This window comes from Macaca nemestrina, chromosome 1 (assembly GCF_043159975.1).
Source record: "Macaca nemestrina isolate mMacNem1 chromosome 1, mMacNem.hap1, whole genome shotgun sequence".
NCBI classification, from domain to species: domain Eukaryota; kingdom Metazoa; phylum Chordata; class Mammalia; order Primates; family Cercopithecidae; genus Macaca; species Macaca nemestrina.
In genome coordinates this window covers 86,055,350-86,066,242 of record NC_092125.1, presented here as the reverse complement: position 1 = coordinate 86,066,242, position 10,893 = coordinate 86,055,350, and the positions used below count along the sequence as shown (strand labels likewise).

The window sequence follows — 10,893 nt, the reverse complement described above, 5'->3', positions numbered from 1 at the left end:
CACCAGGAGCTGAAGGAGGCCGTGCGGGGTGCAGGGTCCTCCCCAGAACCTTTGGAGAGAGCACACCTGGGATACCACAATGTGGGGCTTCTGGCTGCAGAGCTGCGAGGGTGTGTGAGGCTCACTGAGCAGCCTGGGAAGGCAGCACCACTGGGCATTGGGTGCACCAGCATGGAGGCCCCACAGGCTGGGCCATGGCACCATCCTGGGCCTCACCTCCCATGTGCCCACACCCTTCCTTGCAGCCCTGCATGAGGCATCTGGAAGCAGCATGGCGAAGGGGCACCACCCGTAATGTGACGCGCAGTCCCGCCAGAGGCCATACTCACCTCCCCCAGGGCCTCTGAGGGAGTGGCCGCTGACCCAGACACAAGGCATCAGGTAGAAACATTGGCACCCACCTTCAAAAACCACTCTAAAGCCAGCATTTCCCTTTATTTCTGGATGGAAATGGGGCCATAAAAGCAGAAATCAGTATTTCTGTTTGAAAGGTGCAGTCATGCTAATTTCACTTTTGGCTAAAACCGAGACGATAAAAGAACAGCTGGGTGTTTATAGGATGCCCTCAAAGTGAGCTGGCTCAGTGAGCTGGGTTCTAACTTCACTCACAAATTCATAGTACAGCTTAGAAGGCCAGTCTGTCCATGAAAGGGAGCCAAGACAAGACGAGGGCAGCGCATTGGCCTCTTCCAGGCCTGTGCCAAGTGTCCTTGGGGTCCCGCCATGGTCCACACTTCTGCGGCATCTGCAGAACATGTGGCCGGGTCCTGTCCGGCAATAGGGAGAGCCGAGTGGGGGGCAGGCATAGCGCACACCTATGGAGGCCCCTAGTGTGGAGGTGGCCCCACAGTAGCAGCCCCATCCAGAGGAAGACCACACCGGAGGGCCACAGGCCTCTGCAGCCCTGGCACCGACTCTCAGTCCTACATCTCAGGGGGATGTGCAGGCAGAGACAGGAATGCAGGGACACTCTGCCCCTAGGTCAGCCTCTTCATCCGCCTGTTGTGCTTGTCGATGGTCAAGGTTGCTCTGTCCACAGCTGCTGCGACGCCATCCAGGGCTTCGTCTTGTCTCTCTAGCTCACTCTCAGCCTCCAGGGCCAGCCCCTTCATCCTCCTCAGGATCTGGGGAGAAGCACAAAATCACAGCAGAGGCTGCCATCTCTGCAAACCCTAGCAGAGACAACATCTCCCTGTCTCACACATCCAAGAGCCTTTGCGTGACCACCTGGGTGATGCCATCTGAGAGCCAGCGGGAGGGAGCCAGCAGCCCAGCACCAGGGTCAGGTCATGGCTCTGCCTCTGCCAGTACAGGCCTGGTGAGATGAGATGCCCGCCCCACCTCCTGCCTGGTGCAGCGGCCACACTCTGGCCTGCCATCTCCAGGCTGCGGAGTGCTCTGTTTGGCTGACCCTGTGGGAGCGTTGCATGTGGGTGTGGAATTCCTGCCCACAGCAGGGCAGCTGGGGACCTGGGTAGGCAGCTCAGATTTGAGTCCCAGCTCTCGCCTGGCCACTGTGCTCATGACCTGTCTGCACGTGGGTCCCTAACTGCAGATGGAGTGGGAAAGTAGGATTAAAAAGAAACACAAACCCTTTCTCTTGTCTCTAAGTGTGAGATGTTTCATGCACACTGCAAATGACAGAACGAAACTCTCCACACGGTGGAGGGCAGCCAGCACCGTGGGGGTGTGGAAGACAGTCCCCGGCCCAGCAGGTGCAGAAGCTGGAGGCACGCAGGGCCAGGCAGGTGTCGATGGGGAAGGCTGGATGGGTGGGCCACCCCAGGAACGACAGCACAGAGATGTGTCCCCTGGGTGCAGCGGGGGCGATAAGCTGAGGGCTGAGCTGGTGCTGTGTCTGTGGCTTAACCGGCTGTGTTCTATGAGGAATCTAGGCAGGTGAACCACACTGTAAAGCACTGCTTTACGCACTCAGCCTAGCTCTAGAAGCCTCATACCACCACCTGACAACGGAGAAGAATACACTGGAAAGGAAACTTGAGTGACCCACCACTTGCAATAAATGTCCATGTCCTCTTTCAGGGAAAGTTCTGGATCACTGTTTAAGACAGGAGAAGGAACCCTCAGTGTTCTGTGTCCCCACCAGTTGGACGGCAGTGACCGCCCAGGGTCCAGGGGGTGGTGATTTTGAGGGGAGTCCCTATAGCTCCTCTGGTTGCCTCTAGGAACAGCACACCTGAGCCCGCGGGAAGCGGCCTCCTCATGCTCCGCCCAGTGACATGGCAGGAGGCTCAGCGTCCTGCAGGGTTGGGCGACCAGGGCAGGGGATTCAGTGCTCCCCAGCAGCAGGGCGGCCAGCGGTGGAACACATGCAGCTCGGGATTCAGGGTCACAAGCAATGCCCCCGCCCATGGTCCGGCCTTCATCTGACCCATGAGAAACAGTATGGAGGCGGCCAGGACAGAGGGCCAGTCAGTCGGATCCAGCTCCTTCCACGGAACAGTGTGGCTCACATGAGATCACAAATGCGAACAAGCTGTGAAAACCGGAAAGGGCCTAGCCAGGGTCGCTGCTGCGCTGCAGAAGGAGCCCTTTCCCAGCCGAGTGCCCAGCCCCTCTCTGAGGACGGCACAGGGAGTTGGGGGCTGAGGTCACTCACAGGCACACAGCAGAGGTGAAATGAGCCACATGTCCCTTTCCAAACGCAGCCTTCCTGCTGAGATCTTTGTCATAAGACAGATGAATAAATGCCTGACTAGAGCCCCAGCTCCAGACAGCAGGGCTTCTGCACCCTCAGGAGCTGGCAGAAACTCCATCTGTTGAGTCATGACTTAGATCGCTGGATGGGGCTCTGGAAAGTATATGGTGGGGTCAGTGGCTCCAGGAGGACGGGCAGATGACCTCACACAGGAGGTCTTTTCCACCGCCTGGCCCATGAGCTCACGTGGCCCACGCCCAAACTGTGCCATGAGAGGGAAGAAAGCTTCAGCCCACCCCTCGCTGGCTCTGCTAACCCGCTCCCTTCTCACCTGCCACTGCTCTCAGAGTGATCCTGAGGACACTGCTGGAACCAGCAGGCACAGTCCTTGGAAAGGATGGCCGGGCTACACACTCACACCGTCCCTGTGCCTACATCCCGTGAGGAGGCCTCCCGCAAGCCAGGGATATGGATCCACTCGGGCTCTGGTCTCAGTCCCTATGTCCCTCGTCAACCATGCTAAAATGTGATTTAAGCGTATTTAGAATTTAAATGTCCTTCAGGGCCACAGGGCTCCTGTAAGCTGACAGCTGGGGAGATGGCCCAAGCCCCTGCCAGGACCCACAGCTCTAAGGCCTCCCACCAGCCCCTGCATCAGCCCTGCCCTCTCCACAACCACGGCGTGGAGTGCTATCAGGAGACACCACTATTTGTCTTTTCTGTTAATAACTGCATGTAGAAAACCAGGAAACAAGAGAGAAGTTAAGGAAGAAAACAAAATCTGTCCATAATCCAGACCACTGTTAGACTGGCACCATCAGTGACACGAGCACACTCCCATCTGGCTTTTTTCCCCATTGCTATGTCCATACACTCTTGCAAATAACTCAAATTTGAGATTAAACTACACACACAACTTTGTCTTCTGTTTTTACCATCCCATAGCTATCCTGAATGAAAGCTGAGTTATCGGATATGCAATGTAAGCTGACATTGTTCTAAAAACGTGGCACATTTTACCTGTTTCACAGACAGGGTGACCTGCCCCTGGTCCTGAGGATACACTCATTGCACATAGAGATGCTGTGCGGCATGACCCAGGTCACGTCCCAGGTCACTGCCAGAAGTCCCATAGCCCTTATAGGTGGTGGCAGGGCCCTGGGACATCCAAGGGAGGCTGGGCCAGGACCTGCTGTGGCTCTCAGACTGGAGTGTCTTCGGCAGGATGACACTAAGGGTAGCGGAATAAGCCGTATTAATCTGTCTAACCCTGACCCAGATGTTCGAAGGTAAAAATGATAGGGAAAACAAATAAAATCCTGTACTGAACCCAACAGACACAGAGTACCATTTGACATACATCAATGCCAATAATTATTAAACATACATCATATTCTTCTTTTAAACATAGTCCTAGCAAGCCACCATGAAGGTTATACTACCCACGGCAAGGCCCAGAAGAGACCGGCAACAACTCAGGGATCAGGAGCCACATGGAGACCAGGACCACAGGGAGGCGTGAAGCCCATCCACCTGGGGCCACCTCCACACAGACCCTGAGAGCCCCACACTCCTGTTCACTATCTTCCCCACATGACGCCTGTCCTCCCGGCTCATCTCCAACAGACCCAGGCAGGCCAGCACTCATGTCTGCCACCTTCCCTGCAAGGCTGAGTGGTGTATGCCCAAGATGCTGGCTGTGCTAGTGACCCTGGTGTGATGTGATCACTTTATGTTCCATGTATGGAAAATATCACTACATAAGCCATGAGTATGTACAATTATTCTCAACCTAAAAATATTGTCTATGACATCTCCCCAGAATATAAAGAAGAAAATAACCTTTTTAAAAAAAAGACACCAAATTCATGCCTTTTTCTAGTGCATAAGAAAGCAGTGGAAATAGCAAAAATTTCTATAGTTTAGGTTTTTGCCTAATAAGCACAGTAATAATATGCACATTTAATTTGTGACCAAGACTAGCTGATTTGCCTACAGAAGTGGAATATTTTATTGTGTACACAGACAAAATAAAGGCTGGCTCCTACTGTACTTTTTGATTTGAAAATGTCTCACCACGTTAAAGGCCTTAAAAGAGAACTCATTCCAAATAGCCTGTTGAGACCCTTGGCCTGCCTGCCAAAATTGCACTTGAAGTTAATTAATAATGCAAAAACACAACAGCGATCTGTACAGCTGCTAGGTCTGCAGACAAAGAACATTCCTGAGCGAACCTTCAAACTGCCAGTGTCCTGGAGTGCGGGTCCAGATTCTTTTTCCTTTAAGAAGGGACTGAAGTAATTATATGGCATCGTGTGCATTCCACATAACAGGGATGGAAAGAATGGAGAATGTGAAGTCTGGCCAAACCCTAGAAACAGTTGTTCCTCTGCGGCCTGGGGTGACAAGCCATCTAGCCATTGTGTAGGATGTTGTCAGCTCCAGGGCAGCCAGTGGCCTCACGGAGGAACCCTCATGGGCTCTGAGTCAGAGGCCAGGTGCAAATCAGACTTCCTTGAGTCCCTGCTACATAAGTAAAGAAACTCAGGAACCGGCCTTCCTTCCAGCCAGTTCGACCTCCATAGAAACCACCTGATTAAAAGTGCTTTGGGTTTTGGGGGAAACAAACTTTTATAAACTTCAAAGAAATAGAGCAGGGAGTGCTTGAAGGACAGTATAATCCAGGTAGGCCCTGGGGCATGCCTGCGAGCCGGACCTGAGAGAAGTGTTCCTAAGAGAAGCTGCGGCTTAGAGCGTCAGTGGATGCCTGGCCAGACCTAGGCCCAGACTCTGTGGTCCTGAGCGGCTTGTGGGACCCGCTGAGGGCGTCAGAGCCAGGAAGGGGAGCAGCCCTAGGTGACTTAGGCAGGCAGCAGGAGGCACAACCTGAACAAAGAAACACAACTGAGTGCGGCCGACACTGCCAGCTTATGGCCTAGGATAGCACCAAAGCCACTTTCCTCCAACACGTCTGTGAGAAGGATGCCCTGGGTGCTGCGGGCCTGGCCGGCTCCCTCGTGCCCTTAAGCAAGGCTGTTCCGGAAGAAAAGCTTCTGCTCGCTGCCCTGCTAGGAAAGCCTCTGTCTCCATGAAGCTCCTGCAGACTCAGAGCAAAGCATCACCAACACTGTCTGGGTTGACAGTGACATAGGCCAGAAGCCCTGCACAACAAAGACAAGAGCGTTTAGCATTCTCACCATTTCCATTTTGTTTATAAAGACAAAAAATAAATATGGAAAAATAGCCTAATGAAGTAGGGTGGGCCCACCTACCAAGCAGCTGTGTGTCCATGCGCGCACCATTAGGGCAAGGCTGAGTGCCGGGCGCCTGAAGACATCCCGGGCTTGTGCTTTCGCTGCCACCAGCAGCCCGGGAAGACGCTGCTCCAGAGGCATGCAGGGCCTTGAGCCTCCAAACTCTGCGGGACATTGGCTCTTGTGTCCCACGCGACATGTCTGCTCTGGCTCGCCTTGCAGTGCCAGAGTGTGGCACATCACTGCACAAAGCCAAGCATCGAGAGCAGTCTGCTGTTAGCTGTGCTGCCCTGGCCGTGTCATTAAGCTGACTCACTGAGGAACTGTGAATTTTCTTGCAGTGAGAAATTAGCAACCATTTAAGAACAGAGCTGGGATAAATCAAGCTGTCTACAACTCAAAATAGTTCTACCAGTTGGGGCCATTAATATGCTGCAGAGAATGTAAAGGGGGAAAATTGGCTCTCACCACAGCCAAGCTCTGGAGGCTGTAAAGAACACTCTCTGCTGCGATCTGTCACACTCGGCACTCGCAGACCACCCTGAGGCCCGCCCGAGTCCCCTCTGCTGCATTCCTGGAGGCCAAGGTGGTCTGTGCACTAGCAGGGGGGCAGGCGCAGGGCCCCCCTCCTCAGGATGCCCCCGTGGCGGTGGGTTGAGGCAATGAGCACGGAGGCCTTGCTGCTCAGAGGGGACTTTGAGTCAGCCGGGCCAGCTGAGCTCATTCCAGGCGCGCACAGGAAACGCTGTGCAGAGCAAGGAGCCGGGCCTGGACTAAATTGTCCTGCCCAAGAGCGCTCCCTGCTCCTAGACCACAGATGGAGATTCCCATTAAGAGAGCCAAGTGCTTGAGGGACAATGAATCCTCACTAAAGTGTTCAGTGAATGTGAACTGAGTGCCACTGAAGGTGCATCTCACACGTGGAAGAACCTCAGTGGTACCCTCAAAATAGGAAACAAACTGAAAACGCACTAAAATGTGGCTCTTCCAAGGGGTCGGCCACAGCCCCACAAAACCCACTTCCCAGCCTGAACCAAAACGGCCAGAGCTGTGGCCAATGAATCTGCTCCCAACTTGCCAGGCACCTCATGCTCTGCCCTGTGCGCTGCGGCCCTGTCCCCCTTGCCTCTCATCTGCACCTTGAGGCGGGACGCTGCTGTGCAGAGGGGACAGGAACAGGGCCCAACACTCAGGGCTGTGACACACAGCTCAGAAGCAGCCACAGTGCTGACCCCTGCCATCCAGGGCCACTCTGCAGCCTCACTCTCCCAGTGGGTGATGCCTGGCCCAGTGAACCCGCCTCTGGCATTGCTCTCTCATCCTTCAACACATGGTGTCAACAGCTGCACAAACCTACTTCCCAGCCTGAACCAAGACTGCGTAATACCTGCTGACCACATTTAAAGGCTAGCAAATGTATCAAAATGAACAGAACAGCTAGGCAGAGGATCCATACAGAAACAGGCAGCCTGCACAGCACTATAAACCCATGGCCCAGGAGACCTGTGCAGAGCGCTCCACCCACAACCGCAGGAGCCCATTCTCCTCTGCACCAGATGCCTCTATGGGCCACAGGCTGGGAGGTGGGCCACGGACTGGGAGGCAGCCCTCAACAAGCCTAGAGAGACGGATCCACAGCAGGTGTCTCCTCCAACCACAGCAGAGGGAAGCTAGCAACACGGCAAACTGCAGTGTTCACAAATTAAACAACCAACAGGTGATGGAAGGGAAATCAGTAAATTCTTTGAGATGAATGAAAACAAAAGCATGATATACTAAAATAGTCATGTGCTGCGTAATGATGTGGATGCATCCTGAGGAACCATGGCTCAGGGTCTCATCGTGGGACAATGCTAGAGCACACATACACACACCAAGGGGGCAGGGCCTGTGGTGCCTGGCTGTGTAGTGGGGCACATCCCCGCAGGCTGCAGGCCTGCACGGCACACCACAGCACCAAGCAGCACAAGTAGCTGGAGCACCACGGTAACCACCTGCACATCTAAATGTGAAGAAGGTACAGTAAACGTGCAGCATAAAGATACGAAATGGCACGCAGTATAGGGCGCTTCCCGTGAGCAGGGCTGGCAGGACTGGACGCAGCCCTGGGTGTGTGGTGAGTGACCGTGAAGGCTTAGGTTTGACTGAACACTACTGTGGACTTTATCAACACTGTGCACTAAGGCTCCACTAAATTTATTTTAAAAAGTCTTTCTTCAGTAATAAGTGAGCCTTAGCTTCCTATAACTTTTGTGTATTACAAACTACGATTTTTTTTGACTCTGACTCTTCTGTAATAAAACTTCATACACCAACACTATATAGCCGTGCCAGAATAATTTTTCTTTATATTGTTATCCTATATGCTGTTTTCTCTTTTTAATTTATTTTATTTTTTACTTTTAAAACTTTTTTTTGGCCAGCGCAGTGGCTCATGCCCATAATCTCAGCACTTTGGGAGGCTGAGGATGGAAGGTTGCTTGAGCCCAAGAGTTCAAGACCAGCCTGGGCAACACAGGGAGACTCCATGTCTACAAAAAAATAAAAAAACAACTTAGGTGGACATGGTGGTACACACCTATAGTCCCAACTACTTGGGAGGCTGAGGTGGGAGAATCATCTGAGCCCGGGAGGCGGAGGTTGCAGTGAACAGAGATCATGCCACTGCACTCCAGCCTGGGAGATAGAGTGAGACCCTGTCTCAAAATAAAAAGTACAAAAAACCTTACTACAAACCTACAGTAATCAAAACAGCGACACTAGACCACAGAATGGAATTAAGTGAGAAACCAGAGATAAACTCATATATCTATGGCTAACGGATTTTCAACAAGGGTGTCAAGACCATTTAATGGGGAAAGAATGGCTGGCTTACCAAATGGTATCGGGAAAACTCGATCTGGACACACAGAATAAATCTGGGTCCTCACCTCACTCTGCACACAAACATTAACTCAGAATGGGTTCACAACCTAAAGAGGAAACCAAAACCACAGAACTCCTAAGAAAACATGGGGGTAAAGCTTTATGACCTGGGGGTCTTAGAGCATTTTCCTTAATAAGGGGGATCACTGTGTACCCTAAAGACTTGAGAGCAGGACCTCAAACAGACGCTCACATGTGAACACTTACAGCAGCATTCTCCATAGCAGCCTAAAGGAGGAAAGAGCTCGCACATCCACCAACAGAGGGGTTTTCAGGGCATGGGTCCTGAAAACCACATGCCAAGTGAAATAAACCAGGCACAAAAGGACAAGGGCTGCGTTACTCCCCTGCTGTAAGGAACCCAGAGTGGCAGGCTAGCAGACATGGAAGGCAGAGTGGTGGGTGGGGAGCTGGGGCAGAAACGTGGGTTTGTGTCTCAAGAGAAAGTTTCTGTGCAGGACGATGGTGGTGAATTTCATTAACCCCACTAAATCGTACACTTAAAAATGGTTAAAATGGCAAAATTTGTGTTTATATATTTCACCAATTTTTAAAAAGTGAATGAGAAACTCTCCACTGCTATAACACATATTACCTTCCACAGCCAGGGCCTCCACGACACCCAGCACTTGCCCCACACACCTGGCCTTCATTAACGCAACAACTGGGAGGACAGGAAAGGCTCCAGGTGGGGCGAGTCCTCCAAGACTGAAGTCCCACTCAGCACTCGGTCTCTGCTTGACCTGTTCAGCTGGTACAGCCTGGGAGTGGCCTTGGGAGGGCTTGTCAGGTGCTGGCCTCCAGCCCTCAGCACGGGTCCTGCACTCTATCCTGCCAGGCCCCTTGCACCGGCAGTCTCCCAGGTGGTTTCTGGGTACCGGTTGGTGTATCTGGGACCCCAAAGGCTGTGCCTGGTATGGCCTCCTGCCCCCATCGCTCTGAAGCCACAGGCCCTGCTCAGCCCAGGGTCCTGGGTCCTCCGCAGTCATGCCCAGTGCAATGGGAGTTTGGGGGACATAGGCACAGGAGTGGCTCACCTGCAAAAGCAGAGGGTGTGGGTGGGGGTGGACAGGGTGTACAGAGGTGGGTGAGCAGGCGCTCACTGTCATGAACCCATTAGCCAAAGAGCATACAGGTTAAAAGGGAAGGCGTGGTGTTTCCCTGTGATGCTGCCTCCACCTAGCTGCCATAGGTCTGAGTTACAGGGCACCCTCAAGCCACATGCATGCAGGGCCCCCACACCTGGTCCAGGGTGCCCATGGGACATGGCCTCCTGCTGTGTGGATGTCGGGCTGTAGGACACACTGTCCCCATTCTCAGCCTCTTCTTACGGATCAGCATTTAGAAAGTGCATGCAATGTGGTATCAGGAGCATGATTAATAGGAACTCACAGTGAAGGCACAGATCCCCAAACACACGGCTCAGCTCAGCTCTCCTATCTGACTGGTATCAAGGCCATAAATAAAAACAGCATTACAAAACCTCACAGCCCCCCAAAATCGACCTCCTACCTACGTTGTGGTTAACACATGACATGAACAGCCTCAAAAAGCAGGAAGGCATGGGATGCTGAGAGCCTGAGTGGAAGAGGAGCCTGGCCTCCCCACCCCTCCTCACTCACAAGCAAGGTCCACTTCTGCCTGGCTAGTCTCGGAGGGTGGGTGCTGCATCCAGTGCCCCTGCAGAGCCCAGTCACCTTGGGGGTGGCCAGTCTCATCATCCCCTCTGCCCATAACCTGCTCTCCAACTCGCCTGCTTCACACACTCCCACTGGGGCCAGGCAGGAGAGCGACACTTGTGTCAGGTGCGCTCAGGACAGAGCACGGTGTCCATGCAGCTTCTCCTGCCCCCAGGGACTGCGGAGCCCCAAAGTCACATGGGGCTTTTGGCCCCCGACGTGGTCGATGAGCTCAAAGAAGCCAGGGCAGTCATGCACTGATCAATACCCTTACTCCAAGTAGTAGGGAGACACTCTGTGAAGATCATTATCTTACGTTCATTAGGTATGCAGGAAACCATTGATTTTTTTCCCCCGACTAGGAGAGGCCACAGAT

The 10,893-nt window shown here is 53.1% G+C and overlaps 1 protein-coding gene across 6 annotated transcripts in view; it reads right to left on the bottom strand.

Annotated features, from left to right (window-relative positions):
* Positions 1-416: 416 nt before the first annotated feature.
* Positions 417-10,893, bottom strand: part of LOC105478849 (synaptosome associated protein 47) — a 52,086-nt gene continuing 41,609 nt past the window's right edge. For all 6 annotated transcript variants that reach the window (XM_024792043.2, XM_024792046.2, XM_011736554.3 and 3 more), the window contains one exon: positions 417-1,124. In XM_024792043.2, the coding sequence (XP_024647811.2) occupies positions 978-1,124 (147 nt within the window). In that variant the 3' untranslated portion in view covers positions 417-977. The remainder of the gene's footprint in view (positions 1,125-10,893) is intronic.